This window comes from Anomalospiza imberbis, chromosome 6 (genome assembly GCF_031753505.1).
Source record: "Anomalospiza imberbis isolate Cuckoo-Finch-1a 21T00152 chromosome 6, ASM3175350v1, whole genome shotgun sequence".
NCBI lineage: Eukaryota > Metazoa > Chordata > Aves > Passeriformes > Viduidae > Anomalospiza > Anomalospiza imberbis.
In genome coordinates, this window is record NC_089686.1 from 37,188,202 (window position 1) to 37,211,972 (window position 23,771).

Sequence of the window (23,771 nt, forward strand, 5' to 3'; positions counted from 1 at the left end):
GAACCTGGAGTTCATCAGGAAGAGCATTGCCAGCAGGTCCAGGGAGGTGATCCTGCCCCTCTGCTCAGCCCTGGTGAGGGCATATCTGGAGTGCTGTGTCCAGTTCTGGGCTCCTCAGTACAAGAGAGACATGGAGCTCCTGGAGAGGGGCCAGCAAAGGGCTACAAAGATAATTAAAAGACTAGTGCATCTCTCTTACGAGGAAAGGCTGAGGAAGCTGGGGTGCTCAGCCTTGAGAAGAGACAACTGAGAGGGGACTCATCTGCGTCTATCAGTGTCTCAAGGGGGGGTGTCAGAGGATGGAGCCAGGCTCTGTGCAGTGATGTCGAGCAATGGGACAAGAGGCAAAGGGCAGAAACTGATGCACAGGAACTTCCACCAGAATATGAGGAAAAGCTTCTTTACTGTGCAGATGACAGTTCAGTTCTTTACTGAACAGGTTGCCCAGAGAGGCTGCGGAGTTACCTCCACTGGAGATATTCAAGAACCGTCTGGATGTAATCCTGTGCCATGTGCACTAGGATGACCCTGCTTGAGTAGGGAGGTTGCATCAAATGACCCAGTGTGGTCCCTTCCAGCCCTACCTATTCTGTGAGGCTGTGCAATTCAAATAGAAACAGAAATAAAGCCAGTGTACCAGAAAGGCCAGGATTCTTCCAAATCAAGAGACATTCACTGGAAATCAGAATGAGGAAAAAAAAAACCACAAAAGCAACCAACCAAACTAAAAAACCCTACAAAAACCAACAAAACCCAAACTGAACAAGATTATTAGATTGTTAACTTAAGACTGTCTTGACTGCAGCATATCACAACAGTATCAGGCCAGCCATGGCCAAAAAACAGCAAGTCATACAAGCCTTTAAACTTTTAGAACACACATCTAGTATATTCCTGCCCAGGCCATGAAATGTTACCACCAACAAGTAAGGACAGGAATTCCCCTGTAAAGCCCTAAGGAACCACATAACCTTTTAATTAGCCAAAAGAAACCCCAGGTGTACTCACACTTTATTAAATCAATGTCAGGCATGCTTATCAAAGGACATTGCTATTAACAAAACTAACCTACCTTCAGCTATGCAAGAGCCCAAAATACCTGTTTAGTGCACTCATTTTCTTCTCTCTCTCTTTGCTGACCTCAAGTGTCAACATATTCAGTGTCAGAAAAGATACACAGGAAGAGGCAAAACACACCAGAATATATTTGCCTGGCTCCAAAGAATTCAAGCATAACAGATGCTGTTGAACACTGATGTGGACCTCACACTGTCTGCAGATTAACAGACTGTCCACTGACAGAAAAAGAGGCAATAGGCAGAAATTAAAACATATTATAATCCATTTCAACACAAAGGAAAAATACATTTTTTTAAAAACCCTTTATTTTTGTGGTTTTATTTTGTTTGTATTACTTTGAGAGTAGTCAAACACTGGAACATGGTGCCCAGAGATGGTGGCATCTCCATCTCAGGAGATATTCAAAAGCTGTCTGGCCATAGTCCTGGGCAACCTGCTAGAGGTGACCATGAGGGTTGACTAGATGATCTCAAGAGGCTGCCCCAAACACAGCAATGCTGTGATTTGGTGAACTAGGATATCACCAGGTCAGGCAAAAATTTCTAGCCAGTTTCACTGACTCCATCTCTCATTTTAGCCACAAACACAGAATCTCTAAATGCTGCTAGCACACTTATGGTACCCTTGAAAACATAATTTACAACTGATGTGGAATATCTTGTCTTCTAATTCCAGCTTTCATGTCTTAAGAGTATGTTCATGCAATATGACTTGGAGATAGTGCCCTTTGTCTTCTCTTTTAGCTTGCTGACCAGCAGAACAAGCTCAAAGAAGAGACAAACTCATATTGATTCCTGCATCGCAGCAGACCTCTCCAGACCTCACCCATGTCCCTGTAGGTAGCTCTTTTGCTTTCCACCAAAGTCTCCTTCTGGATACCTCTATTTGAACTTAGACCACAATTGAAAGATGTATTTCACTCCAAAGAACCCACATATAAGCAGGTTCAGGCTGTAAGCCTGAAATCTTTGCTCACATTTGGCTAAGGAACATGGCAAGTCACAAACTGCAGGGCATCTACAAGAAGGCTTCTGTCAATTCACTAAAAGAATCATTTGCTCCATTCGGTATTTACTGGACTGAGAATCACAATGAGTTATGCCTATGTTCATCACACTACAAAACACAGTGAAAAGTCCACAAAATGTATTTAACTCCCAGCTTAGAGCAAGACGAATGAGAGGAGTTCCATTAAAAGAGATCCCATTAAAAGAGATCTCATTAAAATTTGTTAATGCAACCCTTCTCCCTTGCCAATTACACTAACAGTGCTGAGTCTCATCCTTCTCTGGTGTTTAAAGAGCAATAAATAGGCTTCCTATAGAAGATGATAGTGGAAACACCCTGAATCTTTATGTTAATGCATCAGTCATGGTTTATTTTAGCTTTGAGGAATGTGCTTAGTGACTCACCCTGCTGGATAAGCAACGAGGCCAGTTCTGGGGTCGCAGGCTAATCCTCTGCCTCCTGACACGGTTATGCCCAACACCTTCTCCAAAGTCACCTAGAGCATACAAGAGAGAAAACAGGAAGTACCATGAAATGTGAGTGCAGATCAAATAGACCCATAACACAGATGCTGAAGCTCTGGTTCCTAGAAATCCACTGAGAAGCACCAGGTACAAAAGTAACCCCATTCAACTTTCAGTATAGGCATAGGAAAATACTACTGGGGCACAGAGAAGGAGTTATCAACCCACTTATTACTTTCTCTATGCCAGAGCATTGCAAGCAGAGGGTTACAAGCAGCAGACAGTACTGTTGAAAAGCTGGGATGCACATTCATCAGCCACCGATTCCCATCCTTCCAATAAGAGCAACATACCCCTGTCTCTAGAGTTTGGCTCTTTCCTGAAAACAGTTTCCAGGTTGACACATTCTCTTTGTTGCCTCCATCCAGTGGTTCAGCCTGGTCTCAGCCTCTTATTCCTAGGACCTGAATAGTCCCTTTTTCCTCCAGTGCTGGAGGTGGAAATCACAACTAGTGGTCGAGGCATCCCTTGCCAGGAGTGGTGAGACAGAACACCATAAACATTCACAAGCCTGCTGCATACCAATGACCCTTGCAAGAGACTGCTGTCTAAATGTCCCCATTCTCCCCTCAGGCAAACATATACACTATTTGTGGGAAAATAAAAGAAATGCAACTGGGAAGAGCTACTTGGAAGATATAAAGGCCTCAGTGATAAGAAGCTGATTAAAAAAAAAAAAAAAAAAGAGAGAGAGAGAAGGAAGGGTGACAAATGGACATGACACAATGTTTCAGGGAACACTCCCTGGCAGAGAAAGCCAGGGAGGATTCAGCAATTGCCCCAAAGCAAAAGGCTGTAGTGGGATTACACTGCACAAAATCTGGTTTGTGGCATGAAAGGACTCAAACTCTGAGCACAAAGCAGTTTTCAGCCCTGGGGTTATTTTGACCAACACAAAATTATTCTCTTTCCTTTACATTTGCACAGCTTCATTTTATTTATTATATATTTGATGCATACATTCCTCCTCAGCATTGCTGTCTGTGCCAAACGCAAGGATTTTACTGGGTCACAATCTTCTGGTTTTAATTATCATCATCTAACTTATATTTGGTTAAGGCCTTAGGGGCATGGACACAGCATCAGAAGTTACTATTGTAATAATTACTACTGACTTTAATAGCTGCCCTGAAGATGAACATCTTGCATTTATACCAAGGTGGAGCACAAAAGGCAGGGGTGGGGCAGGTTTCCCATGCCACCCTGACCACACACCTTACCAGACCTGGGGAGTTTGACTGCAGGGTGAGACACAAGGTCTCACTGAGCTCAAGGCACAGGTTACTAGGTAAGGGGCCAGAAATAACCCCACACAGAGAACCACCTTGATTCAGCAGGTAAAACAGGGCTGAGGTACCACGGCTTAACATGAACCATCCACACTTTCAGTTATTTCAAATTTGGCCTGCCTTCAAACAGTGACATGGAAAGTGGAAGATTTCATATTCTAATATCTGGAACAACTTGGTCTTTTTTCCCCTCTTATTAATAATATACCCCAGGTACTTTAAGACATTATGAGAAACCACCAAATTCTCCCCTTCCCTTGCAAACTGAGAATCTCTGAAAACATGGCTTTTACAAAACTCCACTGGATTTTTGTTAAGAAAGAACACACAATTAAAAATGCAGTTACAAATACACTGATAAAGAAAGGAACTAGTCTTGTTTCAACTTAATATTGGAACAAGGTTGGGGAGAGGAGTGGGGAAGGCCAGGAGGATACCTACTCTTCCAGACTTGTTAACAATACTTCAAAACACATCTTTTTAAAGCAGCTCAAAAACATGCAGAAAGAACTCACTGCTTCTGCTGCTGAGATTCTGGCCAATATCAGCAGTTCCCAACTAGGAGAGGTTTAAATTCCTACAGAAAATGCATTCTTGACAGTGAAGGAGGAAGTGGAAGAGACATGTGCCATTCAAGTAGTTCCATCTAGATAAGGCACTTGATGCTGTCAGCAAACATCAATTTAGCAATGCTGTGATTACACTGTTCAGTGCAGGCTTCAGCTCAGTCTGGGTGTAATTGCCACTATCCTAAAAGGCACTGCTTGACCTTGGCTATGCAGATATCCAGCAACAATTCAGCAACCTACTTTCACCAACAGGTATGTTTTTGCTCTGCCAGGACATTTACCGAGCCTCTCAGGGTGCAGTCTTATACCACAGCTGAGCTGATCTTACAGCAGCCTGTCTTGGAGGGGACAGTTCCTTCCTTCCTCATCCTACTCACCCCAGTGATACCCCCCTCCATTTCCCTCACTCCAGACATGTCCAGAAGGCCAAACCAGCAGAAAATCATGTTCTACATGTAATTTTCTGCTTGTTTCCTGTTTGCCAGCCTTGGGAAAACCACAGGAAGACCAAATTCAGGGGAAAGCGAAAAAAAAAACCCAAACATATCCTTTCCCTGCAACTAGATCAATCTAGCTGCACATCCAAAGCTCAGTCTGAACCCTCTAAGGCTTTAAGAAGAAGAGAAACCAAACAGGAGCACTACCTGACTTGTCTTGACACCCTCACCTCACCAATACCAAAATATCACCCTTACTCCAGCCTCCTCTCTCACTCTAAAGCAGGGAGTCCCCTGCTGCTTTGCCAAGAGACTTTTTGTGGCAATGCTAGGATGTGGAAAGTCTACCTTTCTCCTATGGTCAGCATACAGCTTGACATAAAAGAAGAAGCTCAGTCCTCCTGTCTAATTATTTTACTGCCAATGAGTATCTTCTGGCCTCCAACAGACCATCTGTTCCTTTAGAAAAACACAACTGTCAAGGCCATACCTCTGATATTGACAGACCAAGTGCCACAGAAACAGATAACTGTCTCTAGACTAAAGATTCATAACTGACTTTCTAAAAACAGCTTCCCCTCTTTTGTTCCCAGTCTTAACTTCAAAAACTTTCTAGTGTAAAGAACTTGAAAGGCAACCCCACAAAGCCTATCCAAAGGCAGCAAATCCACTTGATAATACTCAAGTATTAAAACCAACTTGCATCAAAAAGGAGTGCATATAAATTTAAAATGTGATCTTATGAGACTTGTGAGCTCCACCTCCACCAACCTGACCACAATACACCACAGGTTTTTCCCCATGACCAGCTTCCAGACTAGGTGACACAGGGGAAAGAGATAGTTACTTTGTCACAAAAGTTGAGAATGAAAAACATTTCAGAGAGAAAAAAAAAATAGGTAACAACACAGTACGAACTGGATTCTTCTCAATTTGCCAGCTAAAGCAAATGAATTCTCAAGATAGGTATTGAGACAAAACCACACCAATATTAACTTCCTAATCTGGAATTAAGATTTGTCAGCAAAGGGAGGATCAGGTCTGCCATTATCCCACCCCTGAAGTTACCAGTTCCTCCTGTGGTAAGGGCAGTTACAGTCCTACACAGCCATAAACACTGCCATTCATACAAGTCTCCAAAGTAGTAATTCAGCGCATCCCAGTCAGAAATGCATTATTTTGCACACCTTCTCAAGTCTGATCTGAGCTAACCACAGGACCTGGAGAGTTCCCCTGCAGATCTAAGACACTGTTCATTACCAGTGGCTCCTGTGTTTGCCCAGTTTGCATCCTACAGTTGTCGGACATGTCACTGCTTGCTCAGGCCTTCACAGGAAACTAATGGCCACCTCAACACCCTCAACCAAACCTGGAAACAACTGCATGATTGAACCTGTCATTTGTACCTAAATTAGAGGCAGGAGAGGAGGCTGACAAGCTGCATTTGTTACTTCATCTTGAGGCTTCTATTAATAGCATTTGGCACTTTCAGTCAAGGTTCTCTATGCGACTTGCGAGAGTTGTTGAATTGATCCACGCACGAAACACTTCTGCAGCTCATTTTGCACTGCCATGTTGCTATCTGAAACCATCCCATCTCCATTCCTTTAAGGTCAACTTTTACTCAAATTTCAATGCTCAATATACACTCTTAGGCACCAAAACCTGTGCAGCTAACACCTGTCTTGCAAAATCTGATATTCAGCCATTTTACAGGCTTAAATCTAAATTTGGTTACTTGGAACTGCACAAATGTGTGTAAAGAAATTTTTGTGCCTAAGCAGATCCCTTATCCTGTTCCTCCCACATCAAATCCCAACACCATCAGATAGGTAGGACCAAACCAGCAGAGTCCTGAATTGCAGGACTCAAGGTACCAACACGTATTCACAGCAGCTGGGCCTTCCCAGAAAGAAGAGTTTCAATGCAGCCCAATCCCACCTGGAAGTCAAAGGGCATATCTGACAGCAGCCCTTGCTTCCATCAGGCACATCCCACACAGCAGTCAGAGGAAGCCCATGCTTGGGGGAAGAAGCCATGTCATCTCTGCCTTCCTGCTGAGGTGCAGATAATCATTTCAGAAAGACTGATCTGAACAGCCCCAGCCAGCCTTGTTTGGCTTTTCAGAAAACTCGGTGTCTGACCAGCTGCACCCGGGTCTCAGAGTGAGTTTTGTACTTGCGTGAGCTCTTTCTGTTGATTTGAGGAAGTTATCACAAACAATTGCTTCCATATGCTATAAGGACAACACAGAAATCCTTGAAGGATCAACCCAACTTAACTGCCACCCACAAACACTTTCCTCTTTCCCATCGCTTGCATTCCTTTGGGACCATCTACACTTGCTAAGCCACATGGGAGTACAGGAGACAAACATTGTTGCCTGCACATCCAGCCAAGACTCTGCTAGAAAGCAGTAGTAAACACACCCAGAACAGCAATAATTTCCACCAGAACAGGTGCCAAAAGGGACAATCTTGTCACACTGACAGTCCTGCCTGACCTGTCACAGGCACTCTGCCTACAGCTGCACAGTTTCACTACTGAACCCCTGCTGCTGGGTAAGATCTCCTGTATCTGTGCCTGTTTGCACACTAGCAAATTTCTGTGGTCTGACTTCATCTTAAAACAAAGAGAGAAACAGACATTTTCAAGAGAAAGCCGTCTTTAGGCTTTAGGCCACCAGGCATCCCTCAAAGAGTTTTGACTGTAGGCAGAATGACAGCCTGCTGCCACTCACCCCACCATTCTCCCCAGGCCAGCAAAAGACTATGTAGAAGTTCAGTAGTATTTCAGCTCCTCATCCTCACACTCATATGCTAAAGAAATTATAGAGTTTTCTGACTTGATTATCTCACCTCCTGCCTTCTTATGCTATCTTCATTCTCTTTTGGGCCCAAAATCACATAGTTCACTGCAAGCACAATTTATTTAAGCATGGCAATAAAAAAGCAAAGCATTTCAAAGGATCTGTGCTACTCTCCAGTGCTCAAAATGACAACTAAGGAGAGAAAACTGCTGTTACTGTACAGGGCTGCCCACACACTCTAGTACCTACAGCATTAAGCAGGAGGCTACAGCCTGAGAAAACCATGTCCAGCAAGCAGATATGCCTGTTCCAGACTTCACAAGATTGGCCACCTTGGATCAGAGACCAATATCTAGCCCTGGTTTCTTTTTCCATTTGCAGTCAAAAGCAAAGGAGGAAAGTCAGAAAGAATGGTATAAAGAAATGTATGGATAAAGGTTAAGATCAAGGAAAACAAATTTGATTCTTTCTCACCTCCTGTCAGTCTTCCAGTCTCAAAATAGATATTCTCCATTTTTAACTTATTTCAGTAAAATTCTCCACCATGAGCTTGTCCACTCTGTCTATAAAAGCTTAGCATTCACCACATCTTTTGGCCAGGAACTCCACTGGTCTGGTATATTGCAAGATGAACCATCTTTCATTATTTGTTTTATACCTCACTTCTAATAGTTTTGACATGCCTCAATCTTTGTATGGGAAGAGACAATGAACAGTCAGTCCCTACCCACCACCTTTAGGTGGATCATGATTTTGTAAGGAGCTATACTATCACCTCAAGTCATCTGTGTTCCAAGTAGAGGAGTCTTCTTGAAGTCACTTTATGGCTCTCCTGAAAGCCATTTCATATCCTTTATCAGTTCTTCTGTGAAGCTCCTTCCACGTCCCCTACATTGCTCCTGAGATGAAGGGGAAACACCAAGACCACATGCAGCTTTCCAGGCATGGCCACAGCAAGTGTTTACAGGATAATACAAATGTTTTGTTTTCCATTTTCTCCCATTAATACCTTACTCTCAATCTGCCTTTCTGAAATCTAAGATCATTTACAGAGAGCAACAAAGAGGTCACCCTACTCAAAAAAGTCAGAGACAAGACCTGCTGTTGCTTTGCATTTGGAAATGGATCCCTCATTCTGTCCTGTCTGCTCCCCGATGGAATGGGAAATCCTATTCTTGAATTAGTCATTTGATTTCAACTTGCCCCTTTCTCTCCATGCCAATGTGAGCATTTATGATCAAGAGCATCCTCAGAGAGAGTTCTTGCAGCACAGCTATTCCAATCCACTCCAGAATGGCTACTTCAGTAAATGTCCACAAGCAGACAAGTTCTATTTTAAAAACCTTCCCATGGGCCTATGTATAACACAGTTAACATTCAAACCCATTTAATTAATTGGCAGTATCAAGTCAGCATGACAAGACAACATCCATCAGAGTTCATCTACTGTCCACTGCACAATGTGCCTGCCCTCATCCCTCTCTCCTGCTTGAAAATAGGCATATGAATAATGCATGTGCAAAGGCACGTACTCCTGAAAAAGCAAAGGACACAGAAATCCCTGAGATACATGAGCCAGGAGGGTTACTTCGAAAAGCCTTCCCCAGCACATCCAGTAATGAGTTGTAACTAAGTAGCAATATTGCAGGAGTAAAGGAAAGGAGGGGCGTGGCCACATAATTATATGGTCTTTTGCCGGAAAAAAAAAAAAAAAGCCTATACTGATTAACTTGAGACCCCAGTGCTCTTTGGTCCAATACACTGACACAGAGAGCTCCAACATCAGGCCTGAGTTTCACAACAGCACCGTGGTTTGCGCATCTGTCTCTCTACATTCTGCTCCCAGAGTTTTCAGCACCTCTGCATGCACTCCAACGTGTTTTCCATGCTGCTACACAGCGAAGTCATATCAATGCACTCTGGCATCCAATACGTGAAAATGCTGAAAATGTAGCTGTACATTGTCAGCGTCAGCATTTAAGAAATAGCTGTCTATCTTACATAAGTGAAATTCGATACAGAGAGCCAAATCTCACAGCTGGCCCTGTTTGTACATCTCTGCTGCTGCCCCCGAGGCCCACCGCAAAAAAGCACGTCCAACCTCCAGGGAGCAGTGCACACGTTGTAGGCACTAATCCATCGTCTGAACACACTGTCTGATGTCCTGTTACTGCTGCAGAAAAACAAAGGCTTGAAGTTTTACATTTAGTTCTGCTGAGCTTCGTTTGGCACATAAAACACAGAGCACTAATTACAGCATACTGTTCTACTTAAGGGGCTGTCAGCATTTCCACTGCAAAGCCTTCATTTCAGGGCTTTATAACACAGCTGTGAAATATTCATTTTGCACTTCAGCTTAACATGCAAAGGTCTGGCTTTGGACCAGGTTCCTCTGTCTGATTTTTTTTTTTGGGGGGGTGGGGAGGGGAAGTTAGGGTTTTTATTGTTGGTCTGGCAGGGGAAGGGCTGAAGATGGGTGGATGGAATTAATTGCAGGAGGTGTTTGACTTACAAAAGCACACAAACAACAAAACCACTCAGCTCCAGAGTTGGTTTCTGCCCCTCACTACCCAATGTGCTCCCCTGCTTTTGTATATGCATACAGAACATGCACTTTTAAGTTTATTTTACATATATGTATTTTATATGTTTTAAAGAGGTTTTTCTATCATCTTCCTCTTCTCCAGCCAGTCTTTCTTCCCTCAGCAAACAGTGCTAGGAAAGAGTAATGTCTTGACAAGCCTGAAGACTGAAAATATTCCACCTGCAAAAGGCTACAGTAGCAAGCCAAGCTCTAACACACCACCCATTCAGGAGGTCTCTGGCTGACAGAGCAGTCTCCATTTCTCTCGCTGTAAACCTCTTAAGCCTTGCCCACAGCCACCATTGCACACCCACAACAACTGCCCAATTGACCCTCCAGGAGCAAGACCATGAAACTGGTTTCATGCAATCCACTACACAGATATGTTCTGATATTTAAGGTGTTTCCAGCCAATGCCCAGTTTAAAGCAGTATTTGTGGAAAAAAAGATTGAGAGCTATGAGCAAGCCCTAAAGTGAAAGAGGAAAAAAAAAACCACAAAGCAAAACAAAACAGAAAAACACCTGACCAGACCATCATAGTATGACACAAGCAGTTGCCAACTTGATGCAATTTGATTTCAAGATAACCACTTTAAGAACATCAGGGAACAATCTCCCACAACACAAGTTATGAATGGCACCTTGGCACAAGAGTGGCAAGAGTAGGAACTGACTTGCTGAAAGGTTTTTAATCACTGAGTTATGGGAAGCATTACATTACATTTGTAAACCTGCATAAAAGCAGAGGTGAGATGGGGGTATTCCAATGGAAGTGCTGAGCCTCAGCTGTAATGTCTCTGCCAGGTGTCTTGCAGAGGGGTGTGCACACATTTATTAAAAATTATCCAGACATTTGGACAAACGGAACAAATCCAGGATGAAGGTGGGAGAAATGGAACACAAGCAACCTGGGGTCCCCACAGGCTGTCTTTCCACAGTGTGCGTGCATTTGTCCATCTCTCTACAGAGCCTCTCTTGCCTGCTCTCCCCTCCTGGCCTCCTCACCGTGCTGGCCGCCTTCAGTCCAATTCCAGCTGTCAGGGCTGCATTCCTGAGCCATCAGCCCCAGCTGTCAGGAGCTACGTGCTGAATCTGCACTCTGCCTTCTTCTTCATGCACCTGAAGAAAGGCAGTCCCAGGCAGGCCATAAATACCATTGCACAGGCCCGGGGGGTGGGTGGGAGGCTATTAAAAGCACCTCTACCAGCAACCATAGTGAGGGAACTTAGAACTGGCAGCAGAACACACCTGTAAGCGTTCCTGCAGCCTGCAAACAGGACATGTAGAGGATTAATTTCCTACCAGCTTCAACAGCATAACCGAGCCATCATTCAATAATCCTCTGTTTCTTCATTTAACAACAGCCTGGACCACCAATTTTCTCTTCCCCACTCTCACACTAAGTTCAATTTCTTCCTAAATACTGCAGGGAGGAAGAGAGGCCCATGTAACCTTACCAACTCCAGCCAAAGGCACGACAAGCAGCAGTTTCTCCTCCTTCTACTATTCAGTCATCATTCTCACTGTAAAAGCATCACCACTCAGACTTTAATGAGATTTCACAAAACTTTGAGAAAATCTGAGCTTCAGAGATACAAGTGTGGTGAAGGGACAGAGAAAAAGAGTGTGTAAACTGTCCACCATTGTCAGTGTTGTCATGATGCTATTTTGCCTTTGATGCGGGAAATTCTTTTTTTGTTAATATAAGCAAAGTTTGTGAAGACTCAGATGAATGCAAGAAATGAATGCAAAAAGAAAAAGTGACATCAAACAGGCTACAGGTATTCCTGGTACACAAAGAGTCAATCCTGATTTGTTCCAGACTAAGCATCTGCACATGGAGTCAATCGGACCAACTCCACCGGCAGTTAAGCCCCATGGAACACAACAGAGACACCTCTGTGTGGGCAGGCTCAAAGAAACCCTTCCTTGAGCTCTTAGGACCTGGAATTCTGCAGGATCACTCCTTCACAAGAACCAGATTTTTCCACTTTGCAAATGTGCATTACTTTTTCATAAGGAAAGAGCACAGACAAGATACCAGACTTTACATAGGGTATGCTTTTCCCTCCTACATGTGCAATTTGTCCAGTGATTTTTTCCCTTGTAGTAGAAGATGAAGCCAATTCACCTTCCCCTGCATCAACAACTGCCTATACAAGTTTTAGGTACAAATGCAAACTTGCAACATTCCCCTAATCTGTCTTAACACTGGAGATCAGTGGAAGCAACTTCTGACTTTCTGGTAGTCTTACATACTGGTATGTACTGTATCCATGCACAGGGGCCTGAATATAGGCAAAGAAAGTGCTTCAGTGAGAAGAAAAAAAAATCCAATATAGCTCCCTTGGGCAGAGTTTCAGTTACTCATATAAGGGTTTGAAATCAAGCAGGAACAAACGGTTCTCTCAGCATAAGGGTCACTGTTCATCATCATTAATCATCACTTCCCAGATAGGAAAGGCTCCTTCCCCTCTGTTTTGCCCAGGCTTTAGCACTCACAAAAATCAAGAGACAAGAAAAATTAAAAGAGCCAAGTAGGAATGTGGCCATAGGCTGGCAAGGTTGCTCCCTCTGTGGCTCTGCTGAAGTCCCTCCTCTTGGTCCCAACCCTGAGCTGAGCCTGCTCCTAAATGCAAACAGGCAACGGTTAAAAGTCCACAGCTTCTTAAGCATACACTCCAAGGAAACCGTGGCAGCACCACATAATTCTTGACTCTGAAGCAGTCAAACACAGGGGCCATAACAGCACTGCTAACACTGATACCGTCATGGTAAGTTGCTCCCTCCTAAATCACCTCCTGCTGAACTCTATAAACAACGCATACGTTCAAGCTAAACTTGGACACAGGGAAGACAGACTGAAAGAGAGGGAGCAGGAAAGCCTTCCCCACAGTCAACCCTGCTGAGGGGAGCCACAGAAGGAAAGCCACATCTCAGCACTTCAAGAAAAGCGTCATGTTACAATCTCCTTCCTCTTAATTTCTTCTCTGGGGCTTGTTTTTGGTATAAACGGATCTGTGAACTGTTTGACAAGGCTTGGGGGGCAACTTAGTGGTTCATCTTGAGTCCAAGAGTAGAAACACACAGAGCTATGCAGGATGAAGAAAAGCCTTTTGATCAGCCTGCCTGAAGCAACACATATAATTCATTTGTGATTTCTTTATTCACCCATGACCCTATGCCAAATCAATTAATTTTCATCCTTCACCAGTGATTTACACAGCCATTCTGCCCTAAAAGTCTTCGACTGCCATATCTCATCCCTACCTTACCCACCCCACATTGTCATGAAAGCAACTATGCCTTCTAGAGAAGAGCACACTAGTAGGAAGTTGTAAAGAGACTGTAAGTAGTGTCTTAAAGAGACTCTCTGTATGTAAAAGCCCCACCTTTTCATGCCCAGATTCCTTACACAGAGCAGGTATCTCAGAGCTCACCTCTCCTGTCACCTGAAGGATCTTGCCTGTAACTCCTGAACCGCTCCAGGACAAGACACCTTGTCCTCCCATGCATGCATCTCCCTAAGATTTCAGTGATGTTATGGGGGAAAGCACATACTTGCATCCTCGGGGAATGAGAAAATGGATTTGTTGTAAGCTGATTTAAATGACGGCAAAAAATTACATATCAGCAATTTAAAAGATGCTAAGATGGGAATAAATACAACAGGAAGGACAGAGTAAGAGCAAAGCATTTATCACACAGAGAACATCCCTATGGAAGGAGGCAGGAGGTAAAGAGATTAGTATTCCATCTCTCCCTAAACATTGTCTGAACCATTTATTATTTGTTTCACAGTACGTGCAAGAAGTCCCAACAAACACAAAGCCCTCCTGTACTTACAGCAGGCAGCAACATGTACTCACACACAGCTGGCAATCTACAACCAAGTATAAGAGGAGTAGGGGGCAATACCACACAAACACTGAGGTTAAATGTCTTGAACATGCAACAAATTAGCAACAGAACTGGAAATAATCTTACTCCCTCACAAATTTCAGCAGCTATCTACTGCATAGATCATACTGCACCACTGCTGTACCTCTCTCCTGCTTGAGGCCAAGGACAGTATTTTTAAAGAATGCTTAAAAATTAATCAAAAGAAAGCATAAGAGATTTCTCTCTTTTGCCCAAGCCAATCAGTTTGTACAGAAGGAGACATTCAAGCTTCCTGTCTGCCCCCTGCCAACACTCACTGCCTGGCTCTAGGCAATCCCTTCCGGCACTCCTCCCTGCCCTCTGCCCCAAAGAATAAGCTTCTTACAGAATAGACTTTATCAGCATCTTGCCCTTCAGGCATCCTGGAATTAAGCTCTTCACATCTGTTCATCAACATGCATATTGAGCACCCAAGAGATTTGTCCCGTCAGCCAGAAAGGAGACCACATTTCCCAAGGGAATCAATACATAGAAACATGGGCCAAAGATTGAGAAAGCAAACTGAAGAGAACAGCACAAGCACTGACTTCTGTCATCTCCTCAACAATCCTGCTGCCACTTCCCCTCCTGTTCCAGTACAGAGGAAAGCCCTTCACCTGTAACACGGTGTCCCTGTCACGTGCCCCTGCTGTTCAGCCACCAGCACAGACAACTCCAGCAAGCCCATATGGGCTCAGTCAGGTACACACCACTGAGCCATCTTTCTGCTGCAAAGATGCAAAATAGTACTCCAAGAGAAGCAATCATCATCCAACAGTCACAGCAGATGTAGAATTAAGTTTAGTCTTTTCCAAATAGTTCAAATTTCTTACAAGTTTTATGACATAGACCCAGCATCCCAAAGACTTGAATACTCTTCCTGTAAGTCAGCAGCAAGAAACACCATCGATCCTCACACTTTTGCACACACACGCACAGGAAACCACCACTAGATAATAAACCACAGAGAGACAAAAGGTTATAAAGATAAGTACAAAGCAATCCTAAACAAACTCATTAAGTCATTCATTCAACTTGCTTTCATTCTTCACTTACTCTGCCTTTAAATCACTTCTTCCTGTGATTTTTCCCAAGCATCTTTCCAGTTTTTCCTGAAGGAAACAAAGTCTGTAAATGAGGTGTACAGTAGTCCAAGATAAGGTGACATATTTGAGTAGCTGTTAGAATGACTTAACAGGGAAAAAAAAAAAAAAAGAGTAGGCTGCCATCTAAGTCCCTTAAAACCCTAAAAGAGGGAGTAGCTCTGGAAAATAACTCTCCTCTAACTTGTATTTAGGTCCAGGAGCATGGGTAACTGGTAGAATTACCAAATGTGAGAACTGAGGAAGTAAAACCATACTCAAAGGAAACAATTTTTATCCACAGACTTTAAAAGGCCTTGCTTTTGTTACCATGTGGTTTCTGTCACATTTCAAGAAAGCAAACCTTTGCAATAACCACCATTTCTTTACTGCTCTTGTTTAGAAATTCAGAAAGCCCTAAATCCAGGGCACAACCAACTCTTGTTGCTTCAATACTTCACAAAGCACTGCTGCTTTTACATTCTTAGTTCTTAGCAAAAATTGCTGTTGTAAAAAGCAGAATGCAAAAGTAGAGATTATGGAACTCCAGTCTTCAGCAGAGAGGCAACCCTCCCAATTTCCTGGTAAATAGCTTTAGACACATTCACCTACTTAGAAGCAGTTAGCAGAATCTGTCTGGATAAGAAATAACTTTGAGTGACACATGTAGTTCAGAAATACCTGAACTAAGTACATTTCTGCAGTTTAAACAAAGGAGATAATAACCAGGCAAACACTTGAAGACCAAAGCAACACAAGAGAGAACATCCCTGTTGACTGACATTTGTGCTGAACCACCATGCTAAGCCTGGTCAAACTATTTTTCTCCAGTAAAAAGAGAACTGTAAAGCTTCTATGCAGCTTGTGTGCACTCCCTTCTGTGGTGCACTGACAGAGAAGTAGTGGGCAACTGCTGGATACAAGTTTTGTTGTCACCCCTGCACCGGAGCTGGCTCCTGCATGAAGCCAGGCTGCAATTCCCATCACCGACCAGAGCAGAGGTGTTGGATGAAACAGAGCTGATGGCCTGTCAGAGTTGAATGAACACAGCTGATGATTTGGACTCTAAAACAAAAATGCAGAAAGAAATTACTGTAGAATTGTTTGTGGAGCACTGAAACCCCGAAACATTCCCACATGTACACAGTCTTGTCTGTCTTCTTCTAATTGCATCAGTCTGTTTAAGGAAAGACAATACCTACACCTGCAAACGTTGCTGCAATAGAGCACTTAGAAGACAATACTGTGTTACTGTTTCTGTTTAAAAATTAGCTAAAGACAAAAAAAGTACTTAGAGTTTAAAGATGGAATTAACATCATCCACAAGCAAAGACTAAAACTGGCTGCTCAGTGCTTATCAGTACTTTCTGCTATTTCTACAGAGGTCATTTCCTACATTTCCTTTAGGTGAGATACAAATCTATTAGTGACAGGAAGGACCACAGAAATTGGCACAATCTGCCACAGCAGCCAAGTTGACTGAGCAAATACTTGTACTAAAAGATCTCAACAAAAAAGCAGAAAGCTACTTTAAATTGCAGGAGTTATGTTCACAAGCACTGCCTGGGAGAGGGCCTGTGCATACTCCCCATGGTTCAAAACATGATAGCAGCATCCCGATGCACCTGTGAAACTGCAGATGATGCCACTTCAAAACACTGCTCCCCACAATGTGTGACATCATGATGATCAAGGCAGCTCCACAAGTACCCAGACTACCTGTCTAACAGTTTGAGGAGGAAAACATCTGACAGTTCAAGCAAACTCAGCAACAGCTCTGGAGTCAGAAAAAACTAAGATTGTCACAGACCAAACTCTGTGGTCTTGGGCCACCAGGTTGCTGCAAACTGAATCCTATGGGACTTCTGCCAGATGTTTCACCACAAGAGAAAAGAGCCGAGCAATCTTCAAGCAGGAAGCCAATGCTCCAGACCCAAGCACTTATGCTCTTCCCTAAAGGCATGTCATATGGCATTTTGTTGTTGCTTTCAGCCACCCTTCCACAGCCTTTTTCACTGAAGATAGAGTATCTGGAAAGTCTTCTTGAATCAGCTGTAAGGAAGGGAAGCCCTGGGTCTACCACTTTCTTCTATTTATACCAACAACATTACTGCACAAGTTCAAACATATTTTATATATAGCTCTGTGGCTTATTTCCAGGCAGAAGTAACTCAATGCTGGTGTACATATGTTAGACCACAGCAATTGGAAACAATGTCCCATAAACTCTGTTAACTGCTGATCCACTGAAACCAGAACAGGCTCCACAACTGCAGAAACACAAACCATGATAGGAAAAAGAAAAATTAAAAAGTACTCCACCCAGAAGATAAATAAGCCAGTTGCCACCTGCACAGCACTGACAGACCTCCACTGTAGCCCCAACAGATTTATAGCTGGAAGTTAACAGCCAGCTCTTGTCACATCAAGATACAGTGTCTGACTGCCAAGACACCACATGGAGGTGACCAGGGTGTGGGCCAGCATAAGGGCAGACATGCAATACGCAGAGCATCTGCCAGTATCCACTTGCATTTTGTAAACTTAAGAGTGGACAAACAGAAGATAGTTAGATGTGCACAGCTCTATTTGCAAACCTTCTACTGAAAATACCAGCAGTGCTACCATATTTTAATGAGTCTGACTTGAATCCAGTACCCATAAGCTCACACACTGAAAAGAAACAAGAATGGCAAGGAGCAGGAGCCCTGGCCCAGCACCCAAAGGGTATTTACCTCAGCACTGGTTGCAGAGGTCTCAGTGACACTTATACGAGGAAGAAACTTGCTAGAAAGCTCGCAGGTTACTGATGCCAGTGCTGAGCCTAGGCTTTGACACGACCTCAGGTGAGCCAAGCTGCAAACAGCAGCCCACATGCAGAAAAGCAAGAGGTGATAATTACCATGCCTTTCACCAGACTGTCCCTCTCACAGGCTTCAAACACAGCCCTGTCAGTCTTCCCAACACACATAAAAACAAGCTTTCATCACATTTTTCTCTGCAATAGCTAAATATTGCAGGGTGGAGAGGGGGGGACAGATATGTGATTAACATGTTTTTAGAAAAAGCTTGCCTTTCTTTTGCCTGAACCCAATGGGACTGAACTTTAAAGAGGAGGAAAGCATAATCAACACTTCAGAAGTATTTAAAAAGGCACAGCACCTTTGGTTATGGGAAGTTAATGACCACCATCTCACACCTCTGAAGAGAAAGGTGTCTCTTCTCCTGGGCTATAAATAACCCAGCTTTATCCTGCATAAACCTGTTTGTAACATTAGGGATGGAACTGCCCTTCCTGAACATGCCAGGTCAGTATCTTGCTTAGATCAGAGGAGGCTCTGTCACTCTGTCAGAGAGCTTCTAGATGGGGAGAAAAGAGGAAACCAATTTCACAGGTACAAAATAAAAATGGAATTTCTCTGGTCAACTGCTTACTTGGAGGATGTGAAAGAGAAAGGCAAAGAGAAACAGTCTCCATTCCACGTTTTACAGGACTGGTAAGCAGCATGTTCAGGAAATATGGATTATTGGACAAAGTGCAGCTGAGCTGGTCAAAACATGATGAAGACAACTGCATGATATACATATAAGGCATGCACACAGATACAGTTACGTGCATTAAATGAATCATCACACACAGACTCTGATCTTGCAATTGGCCACAGAGACACTTATCTTTACATCCATTGGGTGAAATGAACCACTCACACTCATACTACCTCACCACACAAAATTAAGCATATGCTGAAGCACCCACAGGAATGGTGCCAGAGTTTGCATTCAGTTTTCTTTTAAATCTTTCAAGGTCATCACGACTCTAAAAATGCTACAAAGAGTTGTGTAAGACTGTATACATTACAGCTGTAACATAATACCACCGTCACTTTGTAAGCAAGGGAAAAGAGCAGGCTGTAAGTTACTGTACTAACAGGCACACTAAGAAAAGCAACGTACACTCAACCAGAACAGAGTATGATCTTCGTATTAACCGCACACACACAGAGAAAAATAGAAACATAATACCGTCATCCAACCAGGCTTCAGCATTTAAGTACACTCTACAAGGCAAAACCCCCTGCTTGGCAGCACTGTACAGTACTTTCTGGGGATCTGAGAAAAGCATCCAAATGAAATCACAGTAGAGAGTGGGAGAGCAGGACATGGGACAAAACACTGGCAGCAGACCTGGAAGCAAATTCTTCTTCCAGAGAGATGGCTGCAATGCATAGGCAGCATTCCCTCTGCTGTCCAGAGACAAGACCCTCTCCCCAGCAAGGGAAACCACCCACTTTGACATTCTATGATGGATTTTGTTTCTAAGCCCTTTTTTCTGTCCTAACTGTTTCTGCAGCTACAGAGATCACTAATGATTTATAGTTCTGTCATCTCCTCAGTATGAGAGCTCCTCAATTCAACTAATCCCAAATGCTACACAAATATGTTTCAGGCCCCCAGCTCCCTTCCCCACAACCCAGGGTAGGAACACCAGCTTATCTCTGTCTGGACACTTATAGTACCCTTTATACAGCCTCTTCCTCTCCTCAGCCAGGGCTGCCGGCTAAGGAGGGCCGGGTTGCTCTTCCCAGTACAACAGGCCCTAAGTGCCAGAAAAAACTAGGAGCAGAAAGAAAGAGATTATTTTGCTTGCCAACAAACCTTTAGGCAGTAGGTGATGAGTGCTCCCAATTGTTTTAAACCTCTGGAAAATACTGACAGCAAAATTAAATGCCTTATTGCAACAAGCACTCTTATTTTCCCAGGGGAACATCACATGACTGTCCACAGCAAGCAGCATTTCTCAACCCCTGTAACCTCAGAGGTCCCCAGGTGTCCTGTAAAACACTTGTCTTTCACCAAAGAGGCAGATTTTTCCAAACTAATGAGACAATTCAGTTTCCCTGGCAGAAATGCAAAGCCAGAAGCTGCCCAGTGCACCATATCCCCTACCATGGAGGGCAGCGTCATTAGCCACAGCAACCTGGTGGCCTTTCCCAACCTTGCTGGTCAGCCTAGAACTTTGGTCACCAGAGTTCCACTATGAAGGTCCAGGCACCATCTGGAACAACACAGACTCCAAGTATATTATAGAGGGTTGTTATATTATAGACTGGGAGCTTGGGTGTCTCCTTTTCCCATACATATGTTTAAACTAAGCTTTGCAGGTTTACCAAGGGCCACAGGCCCCAGGCAGTGCAGGGCCCTCCCCAGGCACTGAATACCCACAGAGCCATAGGCAGGGTCACAGTGTCCCTTCCCAAGCACACCACAGCATGCCCACAGCCACGGGAGGCTGTAGCACCTGGAAGAAGCCAGGGCAGATGCTGTGAAATTGCCAGCAGGCAGGCAAACCAGACCATGCAATCGTGGCCTGGGTGCTGTGCTGGCTCCCACCCCAGCTCCAGCAGGCCGTGTAGAAATTCATTAATCAGCCCCCTGGCCATTTTATTAACAGCCGTGTTTACACACTGACACTCCTGAGCAGAGACATTCATTCCAAGGGCCTGGAGCAGCCTCGACACACAGCAGAGATAGTCCAGGCACTGCACCTTCTCCCCCAGCACCACACTCATTTTTCCACTGATGGCTCCATCAGAAAAGTATTTTTTGCAGGTCTCGGACACCAAATAGCTTGTTTGCAGCCTGCTACAGAAAATGGGCCAAGAATTTCACAAAGCAAGTGCCCATAAGACACTCACTACAACGGTGATGCAGGAGACCTGTTCTTTCAGAAGTTACAGCCAAAGCAAGCAGTGGCAAGGAAGCTGAAGTAAGCTGCCTCTCACCCAGAGCACCTCACCCTCATCCTCCCCCAGCACCAGTTATTCACGCTGCTGATTCCGTGTTAATACATCTCAACAGCTAAGCTCGGGAAGCCTGCAGAGACAGGCAGCACAAACCATGGATTATCAGGGAGGAAGATTATCCTCCCGGTGCAGAGGACAGTAGAATTCCAATTCCAGCCTCAAAAGCTGCTCAGGCTTCTAGAAACAGCTACATTCATTGAGGCCTACCACAGACTCAGAAATATTTGTTCATGCATTTCATTAAGAACACTTTATGTCATCTTGTATCCATTCCACTCAACCACCACTCCCATAGCAGACTTTGGGGCACACACTGGGCAAACACTCTTCTGCCAGTCCTCATGGTTTGGAAACGGCACCATATCTAAAGCCTATCTGGCCATGATTCAGCCCAAGAAAAGTAGATGAGTTGGGACAAGATGGGCTGAAGCAAAAAATGCAGATCCCAAATTTGTCAGTTGCAGTTTATAGTCAGCAATGCTTTTCGACCAGCTGCTCAAGAAGGATGATACCCCCAAAGCAGGTTTGAAACAACTGTGCTCAGAACCACTGTATCTAGTTCAACACTGGGAGATAAGGCAAACACAAGGAGTTATGCAGCTGTTTTAAAGCCCTGGACACTGGGACACTTTGCAGAAAGTGGAAAAGGATCCCTGTCTGTTTTACACTGAGAGAAAGAAGAGGCTCAGAGACAGTCTGAAGAGCAGAGCACAGAATACAAAAACTTTAACTTAATTTTAAAAGAAAATTACACAGCTCTATTTCAAGGTTCACTCTACCTTTATACAATTCAGCAGCACAGAAGCACTGGCTAAGAGCATGAGAAACATCACTCTTAGCCCACACAAAGCTCTTGCAGAAAAGACTAGTATTGATTAAACATAACTGGCAGAAGTCAGTACTTTCACTGATATAGCCTGTTTCTCTGTGGGACAGGATCATTCAGTAGACTCTTTTGATACTCTGTTTTGATTAAGACAGCTTGGTTTTGGATCTCAGCTTGCTAATTCTTTCTAGCACAGGCAAGTGCATAGCCAAGTACATCCTGACAGTCATGCCCCCTCAGGATACTTCTGACACCATCCCTATCCCTTCATGGTTCCAGTCACACCATGGCCAAAGCACAGAGCGCAGCAAGTTCTGAACACCAAGACCTGCCACCAAATAAGGAGGTGCCACCAAAAAAGGAGGCAGGTCTTGCAGACACTTCTTTCACCCTCAGTCTTATTCAATGTTTCAGCATCTCCAGCATCTAGATTGCATTAGGGACTGTGCAATGAACTCAAGCTCCTTTGGTGCAAAGCCTGGCCTGAGCAATGGTGCTATTTTTTTTGTAAATGAAAGCATTCCTAGTACAAACAAGACTTCAAAGGCAAGCAGCCCCTTATGTGCTACTCAAAGGTGAGCGGCCAATTTCAAAGCCCTTGGGAGACCTCAAAGGCTACAACTCTGAGCACAGGAGAGGTAGCTAACACTTCAATACCGGCACTTCAAACAGATTCCCTGTGCTGGGCCTGTTTGTCAATAGGGAAGGGTTTCTGAAGAGGCAGCACTGTTTTTCACAGTGCCTACTTGAGAGAAAAAACAGGAGGAGAAAGCTTTATAACTCTATATCCTTGAATCCATGGGCACTGCCTTATAGTTGCTTTCTCCTTTCAGAAACTCCTCAATCTGCCTGTTCTCAAGACATTTGTTAATGTTATGACTCTCTACTATGAAGCAACCTCAGATAATCTACCTTTTTCCTGAGAAAGCAATCTCTCTAGATCCATGATGGGGGAAATTTCAGACTAACTGTGCACAGTGTCAGGGAGATGCAGAAATTAAAGAAGCATCACTGTAAGGAAGGAATGCCATTGTTAAAATTTCATTGGGTAAGAAATCTTATATTAGTTGTTGTATCACATTAGCTATCTTGACCAACTGTGAATTTTAATACTGTATTTGGGAGAACAAGCAGGTCTGACTTTTATAGCTATTGAGTTGGAAACTCTGAATACACCAGCAGTTCATAGTTCTCTACAGTACTATTTTCAATCAGCTTCCCCACAGTAACTAACAACAGTACTGGTCTCCTGGGACACTAGCAAATTTACAAGGCTTACTGGGGTTTCTACAGCTCTAATTCTTATGGTGCTTAATCTGCTTGAGCTTGTTGGAAAGTCATCAGCACCAGAGCTACTGAAATCATTAGTGACAATGGGACCAAGTCAGCATTTACAACAGCATAGTTTGTGGACTTTTAAGCAAATAATCTTAAATGAACACAAGTCCCCCTCACATGGGAGAGGCAAGAAACATCCCTGGTAATCTCCAAGAGGTTGGGCTTTGTGACTAAGGCTAGGACTTGGCCTTAGAGGATCAAGATTCAATTCCTAGGTCTGCTTCAGACTTCCTGTGGGAGTTTGGAACCATGTCTGTATAGACAGATTCCATTCCCTCCATCTCTTTAGTTTTTTAAGCCTGAAGCTCCTCTGGGTCTACTTTATCCCATCTGTCCAGTGCTCACCAAAGCAAGGTAGAGAGATGGGATGCTCCTGCAGTCTATGGTCATACAAATACTAGTAATGAGTCAACTTTGCATTGATATTTTTGAATACAGATCACACAGCACAGCTGATTACAACAGCTGCAGGCCCCAGTTACATTTTCCTTGCACAACA

At 43.8% G+C, this 23,771-nt stretch overlaps 1 protein-coding gene across 5 annotated transcripts in view; it reads right to left on the bottom strand.

Moving 5' to 3' along the window:
• The window catches only part of MAPKBP1 (mitogen-activated protein kinase binding protein 1), a 100,655-nt gene that overhangs the window by 68,733 nt on the left and 8,151 nt on the right, over positions 1-23,771 (bottom strand). For all 5 annotated transcript variants that reach the window (XM_068193461.1, XM_068193458.1, XM_068193456.1 and 2 more), the window contains exon 3: positions 2,493-2,584. In XM_068193461.1, coding sequence (XP_068049562.1) covers positions 2,493-2,584 — 92 coding nt within the window. The remainder of the gene's footprint in view (positions 1-2,492; positions 2,585-23,771) is intronic.